The sequence below is a fragment of the Equus caballus genome, chromosome 11, assembly GCF_041296265.1.
Source record: "Equus caballus isolate H_3958 breed thoroughbred chromosome 11, TB-T2T, whole genome shotgun sequence".
Taxonomy (NCBI): Eukaryota; Metazoa; Chordata; class Mammalia; order Perissodactyla; family Equidae; genus Equus; species Equus caballus.
The window spans coordinates 60150154-60178038 of NC_091694.1; the positions used below are offsets into that span (position 1 = coordinate 60150154).

The window sequence follows — 27885 nt, forward strand, 5'->3', positions numbered from 1 at the left end:
AGGGACTTAATCCCCACTCCCAGGCATCCCTTAGCTCCTGAAGGACAGGCCGGGTCGGGGGATAAACGATGCCTCAGGCTCCCTGCCCTTCAGATGTTCACTTCTGGGGGGCATTCTGGACACTTCTGAAGACCCAGCAGAATTGAGTCCCCTTACCTACTGCAGCAGCCTTAGTAACCACCTGCAGGTTGGTTTTTCCTGCCCTCTGGGTTGCTCCAGCTTCCCGAGATCACCTCCCAAACACACCACCCACACCCAAGTCCTTGCCTCAGCCATGCTTTCAGCTTGCTTAGGGCGAGCTTTTCTGTTCAGCAGGCAAAGCACCTTTCTGATGGTGCCATCTTTGCTTCACCCATTCCCATGATCCCCTTCAAATCCATCCTCATGGTGGTTTCCAAAACGCAGTCCTGCCCTGGACACACCGCAGCACAAAAGCCCTCCACAGCTCCGCTCGGCTGCTGTGGCCGGCCAGCCCTGGGTGCCGCCCTGCGTCACACACCCAGTGACCTTGGGCCTTTCCAGGGAGCTGTGCATTCCCGGGCAGGCAGCCCAAGTGCGCCTCCAGGCCTTTGCTCACACCATTCCCTCCTCCTGGGAAGCCTTTTCCTTCTGCTGGATGACAAAATTGCAATCATCTTTTAAGGAGCCTGATCAGAAGTCACCTCTCCTCTCCTGATGCTCTGCTCTAGGAAGGATCTCAGCTACAGCAGTCCCGTTCCTGTTAGGCATGCACACTCCAGCCCCGCGCTGATGAAGTCCTTAGCTCATCAGCTCACTTGATTCCCGCGAGAGCCTGGCAGGTGGGCTGTGGCCATTATCTCCAATTTACAGATGAGGAAACTGAGGTGTGGCGGACTCAAGCTGTGGGGCATGAGGCTGGGTTTTGGACCCAGGCCATCTGACTGAGCCAAGTAGAAAAAGAATCTTGAAAGGGTACTGAACAGCAACCAGGACTGGCAGGCAGGCTGGAGAAGCAGGTCCCAGCTACAGTTCTGTCCGAGGGGCAGTCTGGTAATGTTATCTTTTTTTTTAGCCCTGAGCTAACTACTGCCAATCCTCCTCTTTTTGCTGAGGAAGACTGGCCCTCAGCTAACATCTATGCCCATCTTCCTCTACTTTAACATGTGGGATGCCTACCACAGCATGGTGTGCCAAGCGGTGCCATGTCCACACCCGGGATCCGAACCGGCGAACCCCGGGCCGCTGAGAAGCGGAATGTGAGAACTTAACCACTGCGCCACCGGGCCAGCCCGTGGTAATGTCATCTCCGACACAGGACCCTTATGAACATTGCCACATCCCCAGCTGCCGGGGTCTTGACCTAGCTTGCTGCATGAACCTGTTGTTGGGGTGTGTGGGGGGGCAGCCCGCCTTCCCCCAAATGACCATTGACCCCTGCCGCCTCACAGGTACACAAGTCTGGCACCCTGGGGAGGACACCAGCTTCTTGTCACCTTGTGTTTTGATTATGTGAGTGTATGCTGGTCAATCCCAAAGAGACCATACCTTGTGGGTCTCTGTACCCACTGGGCATAGGAAAAATGCCCCACGTCCAATAGGTCCTCACCTCAGCAAATGTTTGTTAAGTGAGTGTGGGGCTCAGGGAAAGAGAGACCCCACCAAGGCAGAGGAACAAACTTGCCCCCATAGGTGGGCTTTGCTGGGTTAAGCATGGTGTGTAAACATGATCAAATCTCTCATGGAATAATCTGGATTTCTGGCTTTTCTAGGAAATGGGGAAGATCCGGAAGGCTAGGCCTGCCTTTCCCCTTGCCACAGACCGCCCCAGCCACTCCCCCAACTATAGCGCCTGGCTCCCCCTCTGCCCGCAGGTGGCAGTCTCGGCCCTGCCACCTGAACACTCACATTCATCATGTTGCCGATCTGGTTGTTGCCCAGTGACAGCACCTGCAGCTTGACAAGGGAGTCCAGAGAGTCGATCTTGGTGATCCGGTTGTTGAACAAGCTCAGGTCCTCCAGGTTCACCAGGGCGTCCAGCCCCTCGATGGCCTCGATGTTGTTGAAGGACAGGTCTGGAAGGAAAAGGGCCATGAGGGTCCGGTGATGAGTTAGGGGGTAGACTGCTCTGAGACAAACCCATCAGGGCTACGTATGCCCCGGGAGCCAGCACCAAGCCCTCGGGCCTGGAACTGACTCACTGTCTGATGGCTTATGGTTTTCTAGAAGCCCTGCACAAATTCTTCCCGCAGTCTGACTTTCACCACCCTCTCCAGTTCTGCCACTCATCTTTCCGACAGGGGACATGTGGGCGAATACTCACATCTATGGTCCGTCATTGCTCTGGGATGGAATGCTTACTAGCAGGTCCGAAAAAGTGCACCTTGGAGTGGGGGAGCCGGTTGCAGCGTGTCCTCTTCCCTGACTCCTATGAGCATTTTAGTAATAATATCACCTGTCTGTCTAGCATTAAGTGCTGAACAGCCCTGAGCCGCCCTTTGGAATTTCTCTCCTCATTTGCTCAACTGGGAAGCTGAAACTCAGAAAGGCTCAGTGATTTGCCCAAAGCCACACAGCTAACCATGATGCTGCCAGAGTTCATCCAGGGCCCCTCCCTGGATGCGCGACAGGCCAGGTTCTTCCAGCTACATCATAGCTGACTCAGGCTCCTCCAAACCCCAACTGAGATGTCAAGATCCTCTCCAGCCCAAGTTTCACATCTTTGAGAATAAAAGTACTTTTTCCCACGCCACACGTTTTCAAGGCTGGCTGGGTTTGGGGCTGCAACCCTGTCCTGGAACACCACGTCTCAGAGGCCCCAACTAGGAATTTTTCATGAGCTTGGAAAGACGATCACGACAGCTGCAAGTTACCATATTCAAAAGGTGATTTGGGAAGTCAGTTTATCCATGTCGTAATAGCAGGGCCTATCACCTGTTGACAGTTGAGACTAATGATAATTTATTGTCCCTTTCTCTACGCAAGGCCCTCTGAGTGCCTTACCTATTTCACCCTCAGAGCATAGGTATCATCACCCTCACTTTACGGACGAGGTAACAGATTTAAAGGGGCCTGGTGGTAATATGCCCAAGATCACACAGCACATAAAGAAGCTGAGGTTCAGAGGGGTGAAATAATTTGTGCAGAATCACTTAGTTCATGGCAGGGCTGGGGTTTGAACTGGGGCCTACCAAATGCCACGCCTGCCCACTTCTTTCCCAGCATGCAGCCAGGTTCTGTTCTTTGGGGGCTGGGCCCCACCCCACCAGAACTAGTGGCGTGATGGTAAATGTTTAATAACAGGGTGGCGAGGGTGGCAGGAAGCCCTGATTTCTAGTGCATGACAATTTCTGTGGTGTAAATATTCCCACCATGGCCAATTTCAAGTTACTAACATTAACATCCCTGAATGCGAAATTGGGACAAGATGTACACAATCAGATTTCAAGAGCCAGTACTAGCTGAATCTGGCACATGCGCAGCCCTGCGGCAGCTGACGGTAGTGGCCCACCAGCAGGGCTTGTGCATGCACGTGGAGGGCTATGCTGGACCATCGGAGTGCCATCTACCCCATCCCCCCTGCATCCCAGGGACCCAGATCTTCCTGGCATTCACTGGGTCCCTGGGTGACAAGCACTACAGCTGGACATAGTGCTCTGAGGAGGGGAGCCTGACCTCTTACCAGAACTTTCCAATTCTGCTCTCTCCAAAATCATGGAACGCTAAGCATCACAGGAGCGTCTCATGGGAACCCGTGACACTTGTTTTACGTCTGAGAGACAGCTGGGCCTGGTAGCTCTGGCCTAACAATGCGGCATTCAGACAGCCTGTGGCCGGCCGGCCTGCCAGAGGGCCATGGCTCAGGGTCTGGCCTAACCGGCACCCTCTTCTCCTCCTTCATCTCCAGTGGAGATGGATGATTCCTGGCGATGCAGGTGGGCCACCACGCCTGGGACTCAGCATTAATGGGTGCTGGGGTGTGAGGAACGGGTGCCTGGGGTGAGAGACCTGAGCCTAGCAGTCAGGAGACCTGGCTGTGCTCTGTCTGTGCTGCCTGTAGCATGTGAATTGGTCAAGCCCGCCAGCCTCTCTGCCTCAGCTGCTGCATCTGTGAAATGGCAGCATAATCCTGTCTGTGGGGTTGCTGGGGGCTCGCAACCGTCAGCACTATTGCAGCAGCAGGTGTTTGCAAATCGGGAGGTGTGCAACGCACCAGGCTGCTGCTGTTCGGAAGCAGTCTGACAGGATGGAGGGCATGTGGACTTTGGGGTCAGACAGGCATAGGTTTGCATCCCAGCTCTGCTATTTCTTGGTCATATAGCTTTGGGCAAATGCCTTGGCCTCTTGGAGGCTCAGTCCCTCTTCTGTAGATTGGGATCAGATTGGTAACAGATTCCCATCTCTTAGGATTATTGTGGTGGCTAAATAAGACAAAGTTATACAGACCTCTCCCACCAGAACCCTCTCCCCGTAAGGTCCCCCTCACCAGATGTGAGGGTGCCTCCTAAGGGCCAGCAGATAGACACAGTTCACCAAACCCTGTGGCTCCGGCAGTGAGGGCCAGAGCTCTAGAGCCAGATAGAGCTGGGCTGGGAGCCTGATGCCCCATTTACTTGCTGTGACTCAGTTTGCTCCTCTCTATAACTGGGATGCTGTGTGGATGGAAAGGCTGCACAGGGCAAGCACACAGTCCCATGCTTAGTAAGTAGTAACGGACAATGCACACTAGCAGCTGTGACGATTCTTTCCCATTTGATCTGCTTTGATCTGGGCCCCCTGACTGGTGGGGCTACGGTTATCTGGCAACCTGAGTCTAGAGTAACTAGAAGGAGTCCACAGCTGCCCCCTGTCCCGTTCCCAGACTCAGAGGTTTGGCAGGTGGGAGCAGAATATTCTGTCCTGGTGTGTCCAAGCACACTGTTGCTTTGCCCAGCACAGGCTCCAGGCTTTTAAAAAGAGCAGCTTTCTCACTCCCGGCAGACAGAGCTTCTGCTGCCCCCAGGGTAATGCTGGGCTGGCAGCTGACTATTGCCTGGGGAGGCAATAACCTTGGCAGGGTCTCCCCTTGATTAAGGTGGACACACATAGGAAGGGGCCTTACCCAGCCAGACCAGGTGGGTGAGGTTCTCCAGGCCCTCAATCCTCTCAATGAGGTTATTGTCCAGCTGCAGCTTCCTCAAGTTCTCAAACTGCCAGAGGTTGTCAATGCGGAGGATGTCTGAAACAATCGGAGGAGACGCCTGGGCTGACTCCAGCCTCCCGTTAGGGTCAGAGTTTGGTTCCAGCATATTGGAGGATTGAGAGGACCAACACTAACCATACAAAAGGCCCCACAACTCCACTGCCTTGCCCTGGAGCATGAGGGTGCCCTGGAGATGTGGGCCGAGCCTCGTGAAGCTCCGAGTCCCTATCAGTGCCGCTGCCAGAACCACAGCAGGACCTAATAGGCCCGTGGGGGGATGTCAGGGGTGTAGGGGTGGGCTGGACCTGCCTAGGGCAGGGGGCTCACTCGCACTGCCTCCGGGGTCAGCCAGGCTAAGGGGCTGCCCTGGGGGCTGGAACAGCTTGGGGCACAGGACATGGGCAGGGGCCTTCCTTCTTCCTTCTGCAGTGTGACAAAGAGAATCAAGGCTGCAGGGTGAATGCCCCCTTGTGCACTGCTGGTGGGAGGGTCGATCAACTAGCTCAGCCTTTATGTAGGGCAATTTGGCCATATTTACTGAAATATTTAATGTCTGTGCCCTTTGACTCTGTAATCTGGAATCTGTCTGCAAAGACACACTGTGTTTGTGTATGCCTAAAGAAATATCTACAGGCACATGGGGGCAGAAGGACAGTGGGAACCCCTAATGCCCATATATGGGGGGTTGGATAATCGCCCATAGGTAGAGAGGTGTGTTCCTGATGTCACTGAAGTGACAGGACTGCCCAAAAAGCCAATTTAATCAACATAGACACAGAATCTGCCTGTACTGCCACCGTCTTGGTCCCAGCCCACCGTCATCATTCCCTGGACCACAGAAGCGGCTGTGTCACTAGACTCCTTGCTCCAGCCCTTGGGCCCCACAGTCTATCCTCCTGCAGCCAGCAGGATCCTGTGAAAACCTAAGTCCCATCCTGTCCTTCCTCTGCTCAGGACCCTCCCAGGGCTCCCACCTCACTCACTATAAAAGTCAAACACCTTCCTTTGCCCCCAAGGCTGATGTGAGCTGACCCCACAACCTCTCTGACTTCTCCACACAGGTCCACCTGCCTCAGGGCCTTTGCCCTGGCTATTCCCTCTGCTTTAAATGCTTTCCCCGATCTCCATGTGGCTTCTTTCCTCACCTCCTTCTAGTCTTTGCTCAATTGTCACCTTCTTGGTAAGGCCTCTGACCCTTGATAAAACACCACACTCACCCCCAGTTCCCCTTTTCTCCTCTTTGCTTTATTTTCCTCCATAGCACGTATCACCTTCAGCATGCACTATTATTCCCCTTCTTTATTGTATTTTTGTCCTTCACTGGAATGGCAGCTCTGTGAGGACAGGTTTTGTCTTTCTGTTCACAGCTACATCCTAGTGCCTGGAACAGCACCTGATATAACACAGGCAGTTGATAAATACTGGCTGAAAGGACCTCAGGTCGGGGAGGGGGGAGCAAAAGGAAGGCAGTCAAAAGCCCCTCTGGTGACAGCCATTCTGCAATCCCTTCAACCCTTTCACCACTGTGGCAGCTGGGGTTCAGGGGCCCTTGCCGCTCTGGGCGCTGTGCTCTGGGGAGGCCTGTGGCCTTCGGGAGCCTGGGGCCAGGGCCATGCCTACCTTGCCCACTGCTGTGTCCCCAGGGTCTGACACAAGCCGGCTGAGGCAGGGCCTTAAGAACTCCTTGTTACTGAGTAGATGACCTGGCAGGCCAGCTCAGAGCCCAGGATAGAGCAGGAATGTGAATCTGACCAGCTCACTCTGCTGTGGGCTGCCTGCACCAAACATGAGCGGCTGCAGGACCCCTGCCCACCTCCCTCGCCTCCTCTCACCACCTCCACTGGCCTTCTTGAGCGAGCCAGACACTGTTGTCTCACCTTGTCCTCCCAACCAGTGCTAGAGACAGAGGCTGCAATCATCCCATTTCAGGGATGGGGGCACTGAGGATCTGCCCGGTCCCCAGCCGCATCTTCCCACTAGGCTGTCCTGCCCCTCCTGAGGCACCTCCTTGCCTCCTGGCCCTGGGCCCCTCCTCATTCCAGCCCCTCCTCAGAAGCTGCTCTCCCAGTAGATGTACTCTCCTCCCCACTGCTCCTGCCTGGCTGCTTGGGACCACCCTCCTAGGTTCCGTCAGCCAGGGGCCTCACTCTAAGGACATGGATATGGAGTCCATGGTGGAAACAGGGTGACCTTTGTGGTTCACCTAGATTTGGAGTGGAAGACTTTTCTTTTCCTATGGACACTGTGTGGCATTGTAGGGCTAGAAGGTGGGGCGGAGAAAGCTGGGGCCCTGCCTGGTGCGCCCGCCCCACCCGGGATACGCACTCTGGAAGTCCAGCTGCAGGGATAGGACATCCTTGAAGAGGATACCCTCCTGCTTGGCCAGCTGCCCGGCCTCCTCCCTTGGGCCCTGCTCCCCCACGGCCAGCTTGAGCATGTCATCGTCCATCACTCTTGGCTCCATGGAGTTGCACAGTCGGTTCATCTTCCCTGAAAAACACCACATTCCTCTCCCACAATCTGCTTCTGCCTTTGTTGGAGGACCTGTTCTGGCTGGGGTCCCTTTAAGGTGTTGTGAAGCATCATGGTGGCCAAGGACATTCAGAAAACTGCTCTCTCCCACCCATTGGCCCACTGGACCAGAGGTTTGTACATTTGCACCAAGGCTGCTCCAGGGCTTCCCTGGCAACCAGCTATACCCATCCTGCCTGGTGCCCATCCTCAGGGGTACACCCCTTGGCCCCAACCACAGCTGTGACTCTACCCCAGACAAGAGGACTGGTGTCCATACTGGTCTCCTGAGCTTCTGGAGCTAAGCTTCCTTACAGCCGTGGCCATCTCAGGCCTTTGGCTTTCTGCGCTCATCCTTGTTCAGGTTTCTTGGCACCAACCACTGATCATGATCCTTGGCAGGCCCAGCTAGTCATACCAGCCTGCAGAGCCCCATCCCTTCCAGGCAGTCACGTCTGTACTCATGTCATATCTGTACATACCAGAAGCTGCCCAGTGCGTAGGTGGATATGGACCCAAGCTGGCCATTCATATTCTCCCTCTGAGAAATGTGAGCTTGGGGCCACAGGATGAATGCCCATCACAGCTGGCTGTGGAGTCGTGGACCGGCCAGGTACGAGGTTAAGTAGAAAGAGCAAGAGAGGGATGAGGCAGACACACAGACAGAAGCAGAGATGGGATCCAGGGGGGAAAAAAAAAGACAAAAGGACAGACAGACTGACACAGAGACAGCTTTCTTCTTGCTGGCTTTCTGGCCTCTAATGTCCCTAATTCCAGGACCTGTGAGGGTTTCTGAGGTCCCCTTCTGTGAGAGTATCCTGACTTCTTGCATTCAATCTTCTTTTACTTTAACTCCAGTAGCTTTCTGTGGCTAATGGTCCAAAGGGATCTGGCTGAAATACCACAGGCAAAGGGGGAATCTGTGGATTCATTCAGTCACGCTGTGAGGCTGACCCTGGGCTGCTATACCTGGCTGGACAGCGCCACAGCCCTGGGAAGCTGGGGTGCTCGACCTCATTCTCATGAGAACATCCAGAAGGGCTGAATGCTGCAGGAAGGCACACTCTTCTGTCAGTCTACTGGAAACTTCCAGATGCTGCCTCCTGAACCCTCTAGAAACTTGGTCGTCCCTTCTACTTTCCATCTCTGCTTCTCATCTCCCTGCTGGCTTCACCTTCTACCTTTGTCCACATGCATCCCCAACATCTGGGCCTCCCTGAACCTCCTGCCTTAAATGGTCCCTGATGTTGGGCAGCCCCTCATGTTCTGCCCTTTATTCCACTGAGTGCTGCTGGTGAGACTCCTGGTGGTGGACTGATGGTGTCCACTGCAAACCCGGGTGGGCCCGGTAATCCTGCCACCTGGTCTTAGAGACTGCCACTGCCTGGCTGCGCAGCCCCCCCCAACATCCACTTGGATGCAGCTTATACAAATATGCATCTTTCATTTCTGAACTGTCCACGATCAAATGTCCCAGTGCCTTTAACTCTCACGTGTCCTTTCCTTCTGTTCCCAACGAAGGCACAGCCTTCCCCACCCCCACCCCTACCGCCTACCCATACCCTATCCCCACACCCCTTCTCCACTTGTGCCTTCCAACCTCCCATTCTCTCCAATCTGTTGACACGGGCTCCATCTCTTCAAGGTGATCGATTCACCCCCTAAGGATGTAGCCAGTCTCCTGTCTACTCTTCTGAAACAAATTTTTCCAAGATTTCCCATAACTTGACACCAGCTTGTCTTTGGGGAAATTTGACTATGCTGTATTTGGCAGATGTTACCTGCAAAGTGTTTGTGTTTTTTCAAAGAAAGGTGCTGCACTTTGGGAAATGATTCTTAATTCTGATTTCAAAACTTTGACTTTGCATCCCTCTCATGTCATCAAGGCCTGGCACTTGTGACAGATCAAGCTTGCCTTCAGTTGAGCCCAACAACGGCTAAGCAATGTGGAACAGTTGTTATGCACCCAAGAGCAGGATTTGGATCCTGACTGTGCATCCTTTGGCAACTCACTTCACCTGTCTAAGCCTTCAATTTCCCATCTGTAAAAGATGAATAATTCCTCCCTCCTGGGCTGGCCCACTGGTATAGCGGTTAAGTGTGCATGTTCCGCTCTGGCAGCCCGGGGTTCACGGGTTTGGATCCCGGGTGTGGACATGGTACTGCTTGGCACGCCATGCTGTGGTAGGCGTCTCACATATAAAGTAGAGGAAGATGGGCATGGATGTTAGCTCAGGGCCAGTCTTCCTCAGTGAAAAGAGGAGGATTGGCAGCAGTTAGCTCAGGGCTAATCTTCCTTAAAAAAAAAAAAAAGGGGGCTGGCCCGGTGGTGCAGCAGTTAACTTTGCACGTTCCGCTTCTCGGTGGCCCGGGGTTCGCTGGTTCAGATCCCCACACATTGCGGACATGGCACCGCTTGGCAAAAAGCCATGCTGTGGTAGGCATCCCACGTATAAAGTAGAGGAAGATGGGCACGGATGTTAGCTCAGGGCCATCTTCCTCAGCAAAAAGAGGAAGATTGGCAGTAGTTAGCTCAGGGCTAATCTACCTCAAAAAAAAAAAATTCCTCCCTCCTACATTTGTTTAAGATCATTTATTTAATGTACACATGTAATGAACAGCTACTACATACTGTGAATAAAACAGACAGATCTCCCTACCTCTGTTTTAGACGTGAATCAGATAATCATAGAAATGTTTAATTACAAACCATGACAAGTTTGTAGGTGTAGGAAATTATGATGGCATACATTAAGGGCACCTGGCCTGGCTGGAGGAGATGAGGCTGAGATCTGAAGGAGGAGTAGGAAAGAAGAAAGAGGGGACTGCATGGTGAGGGCCCTGAGGTGGGAGAGAATAAGACACGTTCCACTTTGGCTGAAGCGATGCAAGGTTGGAGAGCCAGCAGGAGTTCTATTATTATCCTAGGATCCCTGGGAAGCTCCTGAGCCTTAATGAGGGCAGTGACATGATCAGATTTTAATTTAAAGATGCTCGTTCTGGCTGTAGTACTGAGAATGGCAAGAGTAGTGATGTGAGACATGCCCAGGGTGGTGTTAAGATGTGGATTTGAGAGATCTCTAAGACCTTAATTTACATGCAGAACTGATCATCTGCAGTTTTCAGATAAGAAAATGGAAGCTAGTTAGAAAGGTTAAGTAACGTGCCCAAGTTCATACATCTTGTATATGGCAGAGACAGGAGAACATGACTCCAGAGCCCATTTTCTTAACCATGAATCAACTGTACCCAGGGTACTGTGGACTATTATTGTCATAGCTCTAAGATTGTCACAATGTTTCTCACAGCTGTTCTGGGTCAGGGCCAAGGCCCAAACACTCCTTCCCTAAGGGGTTTTTATCAGTAATTTACCACCCAACCTGGGTTCCTGTTGACTTGCCTGAGGACAGCGTTGTTGCTGAAAACCAGAGGCAGGAGGTGGGGAAGGCAGTGGAGAGTTTCACACCACTGTCAGTGGAGTTGCCTCCTCACGGAGAAACAGAGTCAGAATTGTCCTGGGAAATAACAACCTGGGATCAATCAGGTCTGAAAAATACAGCTCTTATTGGTCATGAACCAATAAGAAAATCAACAATTTACTGAGTGCTTACTGGGTAGTAAGTGCGCATGTGTCATTTAATTACCTGTCAGCTCTGGAGGCCATTAGAAAAGGGAGTCCTAATGTCCTTATTTCCCAGATTGTCCACAGTCATACAAGGAACTACTGACGAGAGACAGACATGGAAATCGGGTATCCATATTCCCACCCAAAGCACTTTATACAGCACCAAGATGAAGAATAAAAATAAGAGAAATAATCTAAAGACAGTTAGGAAGTCGGATATGAGGGTTAAATTCTTGAAGAATTTATCAGTGGACCTTTCTTCCCGGTACCTTTCTGTCTACGAAAGGGATCAGGCCAGGAGGCTGGGGGATGGAACCCCTTAAACACCTCTTGGGGCCCTCCTCCCCAAAGAAGTGCTTCCTTAGCATTTCTTTCTCATCCGCAGGCCTGAAAGCCCGAGGGCAGCGTTTTGACTGTCTCAGCGCGGCAGCTGAGGGGCTGGCAGAGGACCTGTGTGCTCATTTTACAGATGAGGAGGGCCAGGCCGCACTCTTCGGAGAAAAAGGTCAGAGCAAGAGTTACGTCGGGGCGCTGTTTGCCCCTGCGAAGCCTCCCGGAGCCTCAGCTCCGGGTCTCACCTTCCGAAGCACAGGCTACCGGGCTGGTTCCACGCAGCAGACGCTTTGCCCGGTTGCTAGGAGAACCAAGCGCTACAACTCCGTTGCTAACCGGAAGTCAGAAGGTTGACATCCTGGGTGAAAGTTGAGGGGCCACGTGACCACGTTTCTGGGTGGGGAAATACTCCTACCACCAACCAACCGGGGAGAAAACAAATGTTTCTCCAATCAGCACAGTCTATGGGCGGGGGTAGCCCTAGCCCCGCCTCTTTCCCCTACGCCTATTTGAGTGATTGACTCGTCTCTTCTCCAATAATAGTAAGGGTTCACTAGTTGACTAATGTATAGATGAATCAAAGCGCAGACTCTCTTTCGGAGGCGGGCCAGGGGAGGTGCCCCTACGCCTGACGGAGATTCCTGTGACCGAGCTCCCTCCTGCGCCCAATCGGACACCGCGGGGGTAGGTGGGGATTCGCTGGGGGCGGTGTAGGGCCCAATCGGAGGAGGGCCGGGCAGGTGTGGCCCAATAGGGACTCGCCAAGGGGGCGGGGTCAGGGGCCGGGCTTTCGGCGTTCCTGAGGGTGGGGCGGGGGCAAGTGTCAGTCAGGTCGGGAGCGCGGCGAGGGACCGCGGAGACCTGGGCGGCTGACAGGGACCCGGCCGGCTGCTGCGCTGTCCGCTCAAGATGGAGTTCCTCCTGGGGAATCCGTTCAGCACCCCGGTGGGGCAGTGCCTCGGTAAGGCCGCGCGAAGGGCGGGCGTCTGGGTTGGCGACGGCGGCGGCTGACAGGGCTGGTGAGGACCGCGGGCCTCTGCGGGCCCCGGGGCCACCTCCCTGTGGTCGGCCCTCTGCTCGCGGGCCGGCTGGGCCTGCTCGCGGCGCCCGTGCCACCCTGCCAGGCGGCGCCCCGACGCCCCGCTCGGACTCGGAGATGCTCCGCGCCCCTCCGCCTCGGGGGGGCCCTCCCCCTCTGGCCCGGCTCCTCCCGGCTCCTGGAGGTGGGGCCAGCAGCGGTCGGCTTACCCCTCGCCCCGTGGGAGATGCCGCTGCGCGCGTCCGTGTGCAGCCCGACAGTCTCGCTGCCGCTGCCCCCAGGACCCAGTTCTCCCAGACCCCTCTCCCGCCAGCCTCGCTCCTCCTTTTCAGTACCGGCAGCCCGCAGACTGGGCACCCTCCCAGAGAAGGCTGCCTGCTCTAAGGCTTGCTAATTAGAGCTGCACCTCGGCCGGGCTGTAGGAGGGACTGGGGAGGGGGAGGGGTTCCTGGAGAGTGAGGATCCTGGCGAGGCGATGGCGCGCCTGCACTGCCTCGGGAAAGGAGGGAGGCCGTGTTGTTGAGTGATCGGAGCCCTGACTGGGAATGAGGAAGCCTGGGCTCCACTAGAGTCTTTGCCCGTTTCTCTCCCTGTGACCTTGTGCAAGTCGCTGCCCTTTCTGGCTGGACGTTTTCCCTGTCTGTCAAATGAGGTTTTTGGAGGTGAGATGTGGTAGGTCCCTTCAAATTCTAAAGTTTTGGTATTCCTTGTAGTAGTCTTTGCACATTGACTGTTGCTTTCCTGCTATATTAATTTTGCCAAAGCTGAAATCTTTTGGTGGCAGTGCAGAGAGAGGGGTACTTGGCAGTACCTGTTAATCCTATAGGGGGCTCTGGGCACCGGAAATAGGGCACCAGAGATGACCAGTATCCTAGGCTAGTGAAGGAACACCAGAGTGGCCACCGGATGGGATTTCCTTACTAAAAAGGGAGCTTGCCTTTTCACCCAAGACAGGAGCTTCTGCCAAGTGATAGTCAAGAATGTTGATTAGTTTCTTTTAAAACTGGCTTCTTCCTGGTTGGTGGAGGAACTGGTGAAACGTCTTTATGAGCAGGGATTCTCTGGTGTCCTTATGGGCCTGGCTGCTCTAGGCAGTAGTGACTTGCTGATTTTCTGCTTTACTTAGGAATCTCCAGCTTACTTGTCAGCCTTTAGTGGGGCCTGTGAAATCATTGAGGTCTCTTCTCTTGGCTCACTGGCATGTGGGAGCCTTTCTTTTCTTTGTGGTGAAAGGGCTTTGATAAGGGATGAGGGACTGGGCTCTGGAAGAGTCTTTTCCCACCTGTACAGACTACCTACAGTCCCTCTTGATGTTCACGCCCCTTTCTTCCTCATTTCCTTTCCTCAGCTGCCCTTTCACTGCAGCCATATTCCAAAAACTCATTTCTCAGTTGGGTGTTGAATTCCACCCAATTTTGGGAGGGTGTCAGTAAGCGTGGGGAATTTTTTTTTTTCTTTTCTGTCTCCTTTACAATACGAAGCTCTATCCCTTTGAAATGCCAAGGTATTTGGTGAGGGGTAGAAGCTAAAGGGGATTTAAAAATATACAAATATGAGGGATAGAGGGTATGTGGCGAATGCAAAGAGCATGATGCTTCTGTCAGGAGGACCTGAGTTGAATCTTACCTTGCCCATTTGTTGTCTGTGTGACCCCAGGACATTGTGTAACCCTTCTGAGCCTTAGTTTGCTGAGAGAGAGAGAGGGAGAGATTGATTGGTGCTCACAGAGTAGTTTGGCTTAAGTGAGATGATGGGTATAAAACACTTAGCACAGTGCCTGGAACATGGCTGAGGTTCAGTGAGCTGTGGCTGTCACTGTTCACAACAGAATCATCAAGTTAGAGCTGAATCTTCTATCTAGAGAGGGTATGTGGGACAACTGGCCCACCTGTAACCTGTGAAGGCCCCAGCGTACACCATCCCTGATAAAAGACGCTTGACCATAAAGAGAATGAAGCCTTCTTATTGCCGTTAGTCAACGGGCATGGCCTAGGTTATTTCACAGCCGGTTCAGTTCTGATAAATCATTAGAGGACAGAATGAGGTACTAATGTATATTTTGTACTGATGTGACAAAGTATAAAATTGATTTTCATGACATTTGGTCTTGCTAGTGTTCTTTTAAAAGTATGTGCTGGGGGTTGATGGGAGGGAGGGGGATACAGAAATAAACAACCACAAGGCTAATGATTAAAAGCGCAGCTATAGCTTACACAAAGCAACTCTACAGCCATTATTTGCTCCTTACAGCTGCTCTATGAAGTAAGTGTTATTGTCTTTCCCACTTTAGAGATGAGGAAACTGAGGCTCAGAGGAGCGAAGTGACTGCCCAGCTGGTAAGATGGAGAGCTGGGATTTCATCGCTATCCCGGCCCTCAAGAGATTCATGGTGTCAGGGGAGAGAAGAGAGGTGCATGGAACAGTGATGACTACCAGCAGGCCACTCCATAGTTCAGTGCTCGGTCGAGTGGTGGGGATTGTCAGTGATGTTTGGAGTTCAAAAGAATTCAGAAGAGCTGGGGCCATGGGTCTGGCTTCTTTGAGTCCAAGGGCTGATCCTGAGAATGGGTGTGAATTCTCTGGGTAAAGAAGAAAATACCTATGCTTGGGGACAGGTAAATGAGGGGGGGGGGCATATCTGCGAGCGCCCGTCTCAGGGGAACAGAGGTGGCTGTGAGCGACAGTGGCAAGTAAGGTTTGGGCCCAGGAGGAAGCCCTGTCCAGCCTGGGGGACGTCAAAGACAGATTCTTTAGCTGATTTCAGCTTTTAGTCTCTCTGCACCTCATTTTCCTCATAAAAGAATACCTCTCGACAGCTACATGGGGCTTGTACCTAAAGAGTTCCATCATTCCAATTCAGTAGGCATGTTGAGTGCCTTTGGGGTGCCAGGCTGTGGGATACAAGAAGTAGACGTTACTCTTAGGGAGCCTTCCGTAGAGGTGTCACACCCACCACCGGTGTCCTGGAGCTGCAAAGCATTAGGCTCGTAGTCTGGGGGTTGGAGAGTAACTATTGTTCTGTCTCATGCCTGAGCCTCACACGGACATTCTGACTTGGTGCTATTTGGTCGAACACACAGTCTGCCCTCTTGAGGGAGCAGCTAAGCCCACAGTCTAACATAGTTGTCTGTGCATTTCTCACATCCATCCTGCCCTTCCTTCTGGAAGGTGGCTCCTGAGTAAGACGTGTGGTTCAGACAAAGAGCCAGTAGTGGTGTGAGAGCCTAAGAAGTGTGGAGGAAGAAAACGTACTTACTTTTATTTCCTGATTTTTCTCTTCTGAAACAAATTGCAAAATGTCACTGTCTTATCTCAACCCTCCATGACCGCTGGGATTTGGATGACTGCTGGAGTTGGATGTCATGCGTTGGGAGTTCCCCAAGTCAGGGCCATGGTGCTCTGCAAATGTTGGCAGTTTTTCTTGTGGTGGCTGGAAAACGTTTTCAGATAATCCTTTTCCAAGACTAAAGTTTGGATTCATTTAAGTTAAAAGATCAGTGAGTAGCAGTTAATTCTGAACAAAATGTCAGAGATGGTTCCAGAAGACCATCTATTCTCTTCATGGTTCTGTTTTAATAAATGTGTGAGGGGCCGGCCCAGTGGTGTAGCAGTTAAGTTCGCACATTCTGCTTTGGCAGACCGGAGTTCGCTGGTTTGGATCCCGTGTGCGGACATGTCACCGCTTGGCACGCCATGCTGCGGTAGGCATCCCACATACAAAGTAGAGGAAGATGGGCATGGATGTGAGCTTAGGGCCAGTCTTCCTCAGCAGAAAGAGGAGGATTGGCAGCAGTTAGCTCAGGGCTAATCTTCCTCAAAAAAAACAAAAAAACAAAAAAAATGGTTTGTGTTTGTCAGTTGGGTGGTGTTGGACATAGACTGCTTCCTAGTGCCCTGTGAATGCTAGTGTTTGACTCTAGTGTGGCTGTTTGTACCCAGAATGATTAGTTGTCCCTCAGATTGCTATGGCAGGTTGGCAGTTGACAAAGCCCTTTTGCTTCAATCATTTTATTTAGTCTTCACGACCCTGTGAGATCCACAGGAAGAGAACTGAAGGAATTATTAAGCACCTACCATATGCACACTCTGTACATGGGCTCTCTTTTAATCCCCTCAACATTTAATTATTTGAGTGCTCTTGTCCCTGTATGGCTTATAAGGAAGTTGAGAGGTTAAGAGACTTGGGCAAGCTCAACGCCATTCTTTTGCTGTCACGTTGCTCCTGGTTCTACAGCTTCCATGATTCAGGGTCATTGGGATCACCTTGAGGGCTTGTTAAAACAGGTTGCTGGGTCCCGCTCTCAGAGTTTCTGATTCCCTAGGTCTGGCGAGGGGCCTAGCATTCTACATTTCTAACAAGTTCCCCAGTGATGCTGATGCTGCTGATCCAGGCACCACGCTTTGAGAACTGTTGTTCTAGATGAAAAATCCTGCTTCTTTAATCTCTTCTTTATCTTTCTTCAAACATTAAATATGGGTTTTCTTATGGACAGACTGTAAGTATGATTATTTAAAATTCATTTATCCTTTAGTGACTCTGTATTGACTGTATATTCCAAGCTAAGCATTTACCAGGACATTCAGTCTAGTAAGAGAGAAAGTGGTGGCACAAGATTGGACAAATAAATGAAGTAAGGGAATGGAGGAGGGGAGGGGTTACCTCCAGTAGTACTAATAATAGCTAAAGGTTTTTGCTTTTTTTTTTCCTTGAGGAAGATTAGCCCTGGGCTAACAACTGTGTCATTCCTCCTCCACTTTCTTTCTTCCTTCCTTCCTTCCTTCCTTCCCTCCTTCCTTCCTCCCTTCCTCCCTCCCTCCCTCCCTCCCTTCCTTCCTTCCCCCACCCAAGCTACCATCTGCCAATCTTCCTCTTTTTTTTCTGAGGAAGACTGGCCTTGAGGTAACATCCATGCTCATCTTCCTCTACTTGATATTTTGGACGCCTACCACAGCATGGCTTGCCAAGCGGTGCCATGTCTGCACCTGGGATCTGAACCGGTAAATCCCGGGCCGCCAAAGCAGAATGTGCACACTTAACCACTGTGCCACTGGGCCGGCCCCCCCTCCTCCACTTTATATGTGGGTCACCAACACAGCATGGCTGACGAGTGGTGTAGGTCTGCACCTGGGATCCAAACCCACAAACCTGGGCCACCAAAGTGGAACGTGCTGAACTTGACCACTATACCGTGGGACCAGCCCAGGTTTTCGCTTTTTTTAAAGTTCAATATTATATTACTGTGTGCCAGAGACGAAAGTAGGCACTCTATATATCTTGCAGTCCTTTAGTCCTCACAAGAATACTGTGAGTAAGGTACTGTTATTATTTCCATTTTGCAGACAGGGACACTGAGGCAATAAGAAAGTCACACAACTAGCAGTAAATGAGCTGGAGCTGGAACCCAGCATTCTGGCTCCGGAGCTGGTGTTCTGTTACCCTCAACAAGGGAGGGCTGAGGAGGAGCACTGGAGGAGGGGAGGAAGAACTTGGGAGGACTCAGGGGGTGGTAGCTGCTGAATAGGGCTTTGACGAACGGGTAGGATTTGATTCATGTAGAAATGGAAAAGGAGGCTTGGAGGGCTCTCTCAGCAGTAGGTGGGATGGGTGCAGGAATGGGATTGGTTCCATTTGCCTAGCAAGGGGGAGTGGTGGGATGTGAAACTGGAAAGGCAGAAGAAGGCCTGACTGTGGAGGGCTTCAAATGTTGGCCAGGTAGTGTGGACTCTTTCCTTGGTGGCACTGGGGAGCCATGAAAGATTTCCAGGGAGGAAAGTGGCGTGGATATCATTTACAGAGGCGGGGAGATTTCCCCTTGGCAGTCACCAAAAGGTCATTCTTCTCACTATTAAAGCCCCCATCTGTGCTGGACGGTGGTCCAACAAGGAAGTCGACAGTGGGCAGTGCCAGTTCCTCTGAAGTTCGGGGTGGGCCCTTCCATGAGTCCCGTCAGAGACAAGGAAGTGCTGAGGCGGGTTAATGGAGCATGGGAAGAAGTCTGGGGTACTGAGAGCATTTGTCCTTAACTGCCTGGCAGGTCATAAAACACCAGATATGGAAAGTCACGTGGTGAGGGTCAGCCTGCTCCTTGTCCTGCCCTGCTTTCCATGTGCGCAAAGAACAGGAGCCGAGACACAGCGCTTTACTGAAGAGGTGCCACTGCTTAGAGTGGGTCATTTGGGATATGAAGAATTCTCATAGCATTGTGCTTTCTAAAAAACAATGTATACCCATGTAGAAAATTTGAAAAATATACAAAAATGCAAAGGAGAAAAAATATCATAATGTGCTTTCTTATAAATTCATTCAGATTCTTCTCATTTCACATAATAAGTGGAGTACTTACGTATCTCGCTCTCCATTTTCTCATGCCTTGGAGATGCAATGTTGTATAACCACTCTTAGCATACTTCTGTGTAATCTACTTGGGTTTTTTTTTGGCAGGAAGGATATACAGTGAGTAAGGGGATATAAATGCACTGCCCAGAGGAGCATCAGTTAAGGGTTGTTGCTCTTGATCTAGATAAATCACTCAGAATTTTTAGGCTAACCTAGTGCAGATTTTCCTTGACTTATGACGGGGTTATGTCTCGATAAACCCATTGTAAGTTGAAAATATCTGTAAGTGGAAAATGCCTTTAATACACCTAACCTCCCGAGCATCATAGCTTCGCCTCGTCTGCCTTTAACATGCTCAGAACACTGCCATTAGCCTGCAGTTGGGCAAAATCATCTAACACAAAGCCTATTTTATAATTAAGTATGAATATCTCATGTAATTTATTGAATACTGTACTGAAAGTGAAACACAGAATGGTCTGTGGGTACAGAATGGTGGGTCACCCTCGTGATGGCGGCTCGCTGCCACTGCCCAGCATCACGGCAGAGCGTCGTAGTGGATGTCGCTAGCCCGGGAAAAGGTCACAATTCAAAATTTGAAGTACGGTTTCTATTGAATGCATGTCGCTTTCGCACCATTGTAAAGTCAAAAGATTGGAAGTTGGACTGTGGTCAGTAGGGTATGGTCTGTAGTCTGAGAAGATGTAAATAATGTTCAGGCTTTTTTTGCTGACTCAACTTACTGTAGTTAGAAGAGGGACATTTTACAAACCAGTCTCAGATTTCGTGCCTATTTTAGTGCTTCCTCCTGACCTAGAAGAATTTCTTCATCTTCTCCATCCAGTCATCAAGCCTGCTATCAGCACTCACCTCCTCCTCCAGGCAGCCTTCCTAGACCACCCCATTTATAGTGCTGAATCTCTTCTCTGAACTCGCAGTGTTTGTTATCCATATCATTCATTTGGTTCTTCCCTCACCTCCAGGTTTTTGTGAAGATTAAATGAGAGAATATGTGTAAAGTCCTGAGCACAGAGTCCTGCGCTCAGCTAATATACTCAAGTTGTCGATTTCCTTTCCTCCTGCCCGTGCTGTTTCCTGTTGTTCTTTATCTTGTGTCTTGTCCTATGTTTATTACTTATCTTCCTAATGAGACTGGAGGCTCCTCAGGGTAGATTGCATACTTTCTCTTTCCTTGTGACCTTCACAGCGCTTGGTAGAGGATACTCTGCAGTTATTCACTCCCAAGGTTTCTTTCTATCAATCTTATTTTTCAGCATCTTTCAAAGCTGAAAATATCAGCCATCATTTACTGGTCTTTCACCATGTGCCAAGCACTCACTCTCCTAGGTACTTTACATACATTATCTCATTTAAAATTTTTTTTCTCTGAAAACTGCATTGTCAGTGCTGTTATCTCCATTATACAGATGGAGAAATGAAGGCTTAGAGGAGTTAAGAAGCTTACCCAGGTTTTGGTGGCTTGTGTACACTGAGCCATTCCACACCCAGGGAGTCTGACTCCAGAGCCTTTGTTCATATTGCCCTATAGACAGCAAGCATGGTCCGTTTCTGTTTAGACTAAAAGGGGCCTAAACTGATTCCACGTGGGAATTACATGAAGCTAGCATAGTTCGATCAATGATTTCTAGACCAATGTAGACACTCATTGCTCTCTCTTTGTTTCTTCCAACAGTTGGTGCTTTTTGTTTTAGACTGAAGTCAGTCCTCTCTGCCTCTCAGTGTGACTGTCTTGTGTGAGTGCATTAGCTGTTCTAATATTCAGTTTCCTGATCTGTAAACAGAGAAGGGTTGTGTGTATGACAAGAACACTTGCTCTGTTGCATCTTCCAGGGTCGTTAAGAGGATCAGTGAGAGACAGTATGCATGAGCAAAACATGTTATGTTATGGTTCTTCCCATGCATCACTGAGACTACATGTTCCGTGAGGCACCTGTTTTTATTTGTACTTGTTTATTTACTTTTAAAAAATTGTAGTTAGGGACCAGCTTGGTGGCGCAGCGGTTAAGTTCACGTGTCCCGCTTTGGCAGCTGGGGTTCACCGGTTCGGATCCTGCGTGCGGACATGGCACTGCTTGGCAAGCCATGCTGTGGTAGATGTCCCACATATAAAGTAGAGGAAGATGGGCAGGGTTGTGAGCTCAGGGCCAGTCTTCCTCAGCAAAAGGAGGGGGATTGGCAGCAGCTGTTAGCTCAGGGCTAATCTTCCTCAAAAAAAAAGAAAAATACTATTTTGACCTTTTTTTTATTTTTGAGGAAGATTAGCCCTGAGCTAACTACTGCCAATCCTCCTCTTTTTGCTGAGGAAGACTGGCCCTGAGCTCACATCCGTGCCCATCTTCCTCTACTTTATATGTGGGGTGCCTGCCACAGCATGGCTTGCCAATCGGTGCCATGTCCCCACCCAGGATCCAAATTGGTGAACCTCGGGCTGCTGAAGTGGGACATGTGAACTTAACTGCTGTGCCACCCGGCTGGCCCCTATTTTGACCATTTTAAGTTCAGTTTTAAGTACATTCACATTGTTGTACAACCAGCACCACCATCCATCTCCAGAACTTTTTTCATCTTGCCAAACTGAAACTCTGTACTCATTCAATAATAATTCCCATTTATTATCCACAGATCTGTGTATAATAAGTGGCAAAGTATGGACTTGAACCCAAGTCTGTGGACTCCAGAGCCAGTGCTCTTAACTACTAAACTGGAGAGCTCAGTAATTGTTTGTGGCATTGAATGAATGAATACCTCAGTGAAGTTGGTGGCTGAAAATCTGGTAATAGTTGTCTCAGATTCAGATCTGCCTTAGTGTTATAAATTAGTCACCCAGTTTCAGTCCTTCTACTGCAATTCAGTGTACAAGTGTCCTTGTCGTCCCAGCAAGTTTTTTTCTGAGAATTTAGTCAAAGGATATGCTTTCTTATAACCTCACTGAGGCTCTTCTTTATACTGGAAGACCTGTGTATTTTACTTTCTCTTTAGATTAGCTTTGGAACTACAGTGTCAGAAGGAGGAAGAGAGGGGATTTAAACAGATGCTAAGTTGTCTAACTGACCAACTTACTTTTAAGACATTACCAGCTGCTGTTTTAATCATTAATGAAGCAACAAGGCTTATAGTCTGGGAGGCACGTCAAGAATTCTGTTTCGGGTTTTGGTTTAAAATGGAGTGTAATGGAGAGAGACTGATTCTTTCATCTCAGAGAATTGGCCTGCAAGTTTATGAGAGCGGGGGACAAGGACAGGGCCCTGGAATAAGACGCTGTTGAGTTTTTTGCTGCTCCTCAAAGGAGAAATCACACAGAGTTCTGGCACATCATTAGTCAAACTAGGAAATGAGGCCTGAGAAATGATGTTGCTGGGGGTTGGAAAGGGGAGTTTGCTAGTGGCCTCCGGGGAATGGGAATCCTCATATTAACTCTGCAAAGTCTTGAAACAGCAATTCAAAGAATCACCAAATTCTAGCTGGAACGGTCTTAGCGGCATTTGGTCCAACCCCCTCATTTTTACAGGTGAGGAAACTAAGGCCCAGAGAGGGTAGGTCTGTACTGTTTTTACACTGACAACACTTCTGACACCAAGCGTGTGTGGGGTGTTTTTCTGACACCAAGCGTGTGTGGGGTGTTTTTCTGACACCAACCACTTCTGACATCAACTAGGGGTCATACAATTCAATTCAATTCTGACCTAACTACCTGGAGTTACCACAGACCTCACAGGTTAAGGGCTCAGTCCCACAAGACTGCCCCTACTTCAGACACCAGTTGCAAGTCCCAGGTTGCCACCTGTAATTCTGACTTACTGGCTATAAATCAGGAGTTCCCATGATCCCCTCCTTAGGTTCAGTAATTTGCTAGAACAGCTCACACAACACAGGAAAACACTTTACTTACATTTACTGATTTATTATGAAAGCTACAACTCAGGAACAGCCAAATGGAAGAGATGTATAGAGCAAGGTATGAGAGAAGGGATGCAGAGCTTCCATGCCCTCTCAGGGTGCACCACCCTCGCAGCACCTCATTGTGTACCCTAACTAGGAAGTTCTCAGAGCCCCATTGTGTAGTCATGACTGATTAAATCATTGGCCCTTGGTGATTAACTCAGTCTTCAGCCCCTCTCCTCTCCTGGAGGCTGGAGGTGCAGAGTGGGCTGAAAGTTCCAACCCTCTCATGCCTTGGTCTTTCTGGGGACCAGCCTGCATCCTGAAGCTGTCTAGGGGCCCCTCAGCCACCAGTCATCTCATTATCATACAAAAGACACTCATCACTGTGGAAATTCCAAGGATTTTAGGAGCTGTGTACCAGAGCCTGGGACACAGATCAAATAAATATTTCTTATTGTATCATAGTAGGTGACTTGCTAAAGTCCCGCAGTGAGGCACTGGTAACACTGGGGAAAAACCCAGGTCGTGACTCCCACATGTCTTTCTACTTACCTCAGGGTCCTTGCCAGTCATTTGGATATTTATATATGGGCAGAGAGGCTAAGCAAAGTAGTAGTAAGGTTGCCATTTAATGGAGGGGCAGTTCTTGACCCAGACTCATGAAGGTACATACTTTTTCATTGTTTGAAAGTTAATCTGCTGATTTAGACCTGGCTTGGTGAGAGTGACTATTTAGCTCCAGATTTGATGGTCGAAATGAAATTAGTTCATAAAATCACCTTTGGTCTTCTATTTTATCTGCTTTTTCTGGCACTGGTCCAGAACAGAGAAACTAATTCCAGCCTAGGATTCTGGGGGTCTGGGATTGGTCACCGCTCTGCTTCTGACTTGCTCTGTGACTTTGGGTAGGTCATGTCCTACCTGTTTACTCATTTAAAAAGCTTGGATTGAACAACAGGGTCTCCAAATTCACTTCTACACCTAAAGCTTAAATCCTGAATCAAAGTGGCTTTTAGTTTCTGAAGACCTTTAGCCTCCATAGGAGATTCTACTTTCTTTTGAATCTAGTTTATATATATATTTATATACATATATATTTGTATATATGTGTATATATATTTTGCTATATGTTTAATATTTTTCATTGAGGTATAATTTACTTATGAATTTATAAATAGTGAAATACACAAATCTTAATTGTTATAGTTTTGACAAATGCATCCATGGTTGTAACCTACACCCCTTTCAAGACATAAACTTTCTGGGGCTGGCGCAGGGGCTCAGCGGCTCAGCGGTTAAGTGCGCATGTTCCGCTTCGGCGGCCTGGGGTTGACCGGTTCGGATCCCGGGTGCGGACATGGCACTGCTCATCAAGCCATGCTGTGGCAGGTGTCCCACATATAAAGTAGAGGAAGATGGGCATGGATGTGCGCTCAGGGCCAGTCTTCCTCAGCAAAAAGAGGAGGATTGGCAGCAGATGTTAGCTCAGGGCTAATCTTCCTCAAAAAAAAAAAAATGATATAGACTTTCACCATCACCCCAGAAAATTCCCTCATGCCCCTTTGCAGTCAGTCCTCCCGTCCAGTGCACCCCTTGCAGAGATAACCACTGATATGAACTCTATTACCAGAGGTTAGTTTTGCCTGTTCTAGAAGTTCCTGTCAGAGAAGTCATACAGTATGTGCTCTTTTGTGTTGAGTCCCAGTAGTATTTTGAAGAGGTTTTCTGCTTTCTTCCTTTGGTCCTAAGAAGTCATATACGTTATTTTCTCCACCTGCCATCTTGAAAGGTCATGTGGTTTGGGGTCCTGCTGGTCCCCCTGAGCTACCGTGGTTTGAGAAGTGAGAGCCCTCTGCCATTGGCCGCCATATTGTCTGCTGAGTGTAGTGGAAGACACCGAGCGAACAGCTTAATTTCCGGATCCTAGGTTGGGTTTGTTTCTATAATTGTTGGTGTTACAGTCTTCTTACTTGTCAACTGGACAAATAGCATCCACCAGCAGATGAAAGAGACTAACTCTGACACCTGAAAATGTCACTTGTAATGGCATGTATCTGACAAGGTGCCCATGAGATGTATTCATTTCAATTTCATAAATACTCTTTGAACATAAAGTCAGATTGCTCCAGGGAGCAACAGGAACAGGAAGAAAGGTCCATAAGGGGCTGAGCAGATAGTCAGAGCAGCCAGACTGTGAGAGGTTCTGTGGGCCCCCCTTGGCTGTAGAGCTTAGTGTCAGTTGGGGCGGGGGTGGGGCGGGGGTGGAGGGGGTGTGTTTGTTTTACTTTATAATGTCTTTAGCCTTTGTTTCCTCTTCTTGGTTTTCACCTCCTCTAACTTAGTCCAGCCTTGGGCCATCCAGCTGGTCTCCTTCCTTTCATTCTCCCTCCCTTTTTACACTGTGGCCACTCAAAGTTTCAGACAAATCTACCAGAACCCTCCTGGACTTCCGTCTCCTTCAGAATGATTTATAAATGTAGCCTGCTGTTCAAGCCCTCGCTGACTGGGCTTCCTGTCTGCTCTCTAACAGACCTCTGCATGCACTATGCCATTCCTGCTCCTTCCTTGCCTGTGCACATCCTGTTCTTTCCCCGTGGGTGGCATTCCTTCTTTTCTCTTGCTCTTGGGTTAGATCCATATATCTTTCAACACCTAACTTAGATCCTCCCACTGCCACAAAGCTGGCCCAGAAGTCCCTAAACTGCAGTGGCACTTATATTTTGTATGTATTTAGTAATTATCTGACTCTTTATTTCAATGCACTGTGTAGGGTGGGGAGGGATTTCGAATTCAAAGAGGAATACTGTTCTAGGCCTGCCCTGAGAAAAGCTAAGTGTGCAGGGCCCAAGGGGAGGCATCCTTGTGTGGGGAAGAGGTAGGAGAAGGGGAGTAAGTTTATAGAGCACCTGCATGAGCCAGGAACAGTGCTGGGTCCTTTTAAAGCTTTATCTCATTTAACCCTCTTGACCTTGTGAGCTGGGCATTTTCACCTTTGTTGTGACTTTCTCAGAATTGTACAACCAGCAGCATTGAAAGCCACTGAGGGCCGCACTGCAGCCTGTGTGCTTCCCGGTGCCCCACCTGGCCTCCTGTGGTGCTGGGTGGGGCTGGGGGCAGGTCAGTGAGTCAGGTATTGGCTGTCACTGTACCCCATCTGTGTGCATGCTAGCAGGCTCAACTTTCCTCCTGGATCAAGCCCAGGTGATGCTTAAGGCTCTGCCCCCAGAGGGGTCCTTCTTTGGGCCCTGCTCCGCAAGTAGATGGTGAGAGCTTTTGCAGGGACTGGGGTTTTCCATTCTCCTGGAGCCTGGGAACATGACCTGAGGTCTTCCTGCTTCTCTCCAGCAATTTTCAGGAAGACTTTTGAAATCAAATTGCTGTTTCCTGATTAAGTCACTCTCAAGGGCACAGAACCACTCTCTGCATAGTTTTTTAAAAAATTGTGATAAAATACACATAACACAAAATTTACCATCTTAACTTTTTTTTTTTTTTTTGAGGAAGATTAGCCCTGAACTAACATCTGCCACCAATCCTTCTCTTTTTGCTGAGGAAGACTGGCCCTGAGCTCACATCCATGCCCATCTTCCTCTACTTTATATGTGGGACACCTGCCACAGCATGGCTTGCCAAGCGGTGCCGTGTCTGTACCTAGGATCCAAACCAGCGAACCCCGGGCTGCCGAAGCAGAATGTGCGAACTTAACTGCTGCGTCACCGGGCCGGCTCCATTAACCATTGTTAAGTGAACAGTTCAGTGGCATTAATTACATTCACGTTGTTGTGTGACCAGCACCACCATCCATCTCCAGAACTTTTTTCATCTTGCCACACTGAAGCTCTGTACCCATTAAACAATAACTTTCATTTCCCCCCTCTCCCTAGCCCCTGGCAACCACCATTCTACTTTCTGTCTCTATGAATTCGACTACTCTATATACCTCATATTAATGGAATCATGCAGTGTTTGTCCTTTAGTGACTGGCATATTTCTTTTAGAATGATGTCAAGACTCACCCTGCTGGAGCATGTGTCAGAATCTCCTTTCTTTTTAAGGCTGAATAATATTCCATTGCATGCATATACCACTTTGTTTATCTGTTCATCCATCTTTGGACACTTGGGTTGCTTCTATCTTTTGGCTATTGTGAATAATGTTGCTTTGAATATTGGTGTGCAGACATCTGTTCACATCCCTGCTTTCAGTTCTTTATGGTATATACCCGTAAGTAGAATTGCTGGGTCATATGGTAATTCTACTTTTAATTTTTTTGAGGAACCACCATACTGTTTTCCACAGTGACTGTACCAGTTTACATTCACACCAACAGTGCACAAGCATTCCAATTTCTCTGCACCCTCACTGACACTTGCTACTTTTTGTTTTATGGGTAGTAGCTATCCTAATGGGTGTGACGTGGTTGCGTACAATTTTGGGGGGTGTATTGTTAAGCACTCACATAGCTTCAGGATTGTTCAGAATCTAAGTGAAGGTTGTGTATCTGGAGGAAGGCAGAGCATCATTATCATGGGTAGTATGTTCATTTTTCAGTATTTCATATTTCCTAGATGATGCTATATGATTGTTGTTGTTTCTATACAAAATTACTTTGTTGAGAGGGAGAGCGGCCACCCAGCCTTACGGATTTAGAGGCAATGATAGAACCAAGGAACCTGGGGTGTCACTGTGGCTAAGTGACAGAACAGAAATTAGAGCCCTCAGTTGGGCTGGTAGCATTATCGTGGCCGTTAGTGGATAGATGTCCTTTAGGAGGAGGTGGCTCCTGTCTTAGGGGCAGCTCACTGCCCTGGGTACACAGGCAGGTTGCAGTGTGATGGGGGTGGACACAGCCTCCCAGGGTCTCTGAATGTCTGCCCTGCTTGGTGCTGGGGATGTGTGAGACACAACCACCATCCTCAGGGAACTTCCACTGAAATGGAGATAAACACATCATTTTAGTGCCTAGGATGAGTCTTGAGATAGAAGCGGGGACAAGG

The 27885-nt window shown here is 49.7% G+C and overlaps 2 protein-coding genes across 18 annotated transcripts in view; one reads left to right on the forward strand and one right to left on the reverse strand.

The window, feature by feature from the left end:
• The window catches only part of DRC3 (dynein regulatory complex subunit 3), a 39338-nt gene extending 27358 nt beyond the window's left edge, over positions 1-11980 (reverse strand). Inside the window, exons 1-6 of one of the 10 annotated variants that reach the window (XM_023653656.2) lie at positions 11855-11970; positions 11296-11375; positions 11052-11166; positions 7466-7630; positions 5060-5176; positions 1867-2033 (exon numbers count right to left, since the gene is read on the reverse strand). In XM_023653656.2, coding sequence (XP_023509424.2) covers positions 1867-2033; positions 5060-5176; positions 7466-7625 — 444 coding nt within the window. In that variant the 5' untranslated portion in view covers positions 7626-7630; positions 11052-11166; positions 11296-11375; positions 11855-11970. Of the gene's footprint in view, positions 1-1866; positions 2034-2281; positions 2398-5059; positions 5177-7465; positions 7631-8133; positions 8293-11051; positions 11167-11295; positions 11376-11854 lie in introns of those variants that run through there. The other 9 variants (XM_005597833.4, XM_023653658.2, XM_070228334.1 and 6 more) reach the window with 9 other exon arrangements.
• A 315-nt stretch (positions 11981-12295) lies between these two features.
• Positions 12296-27885, forward strand: part of TOM1L2 (target of myb1 like 2 membrane trafficking protein) — a 122881-nt gene continuing 107291 nt past the window's right edge. For all 8 annotated transcript variants that reach the window (XM_023653649.2, XM_023653650.2, XM_023653651.2 and 5 more), the window contains exon 1: positions 12296-12570. In XM_023653649.2, the coding sequence (XP_023509417.1) occupies positions 12519-12570 (52 nt within the window). In that variant the 5' untranslated portion in view covers positions 12296-12518. The remainder of the gene's footprint in view (positions 12571-27885) is intronic.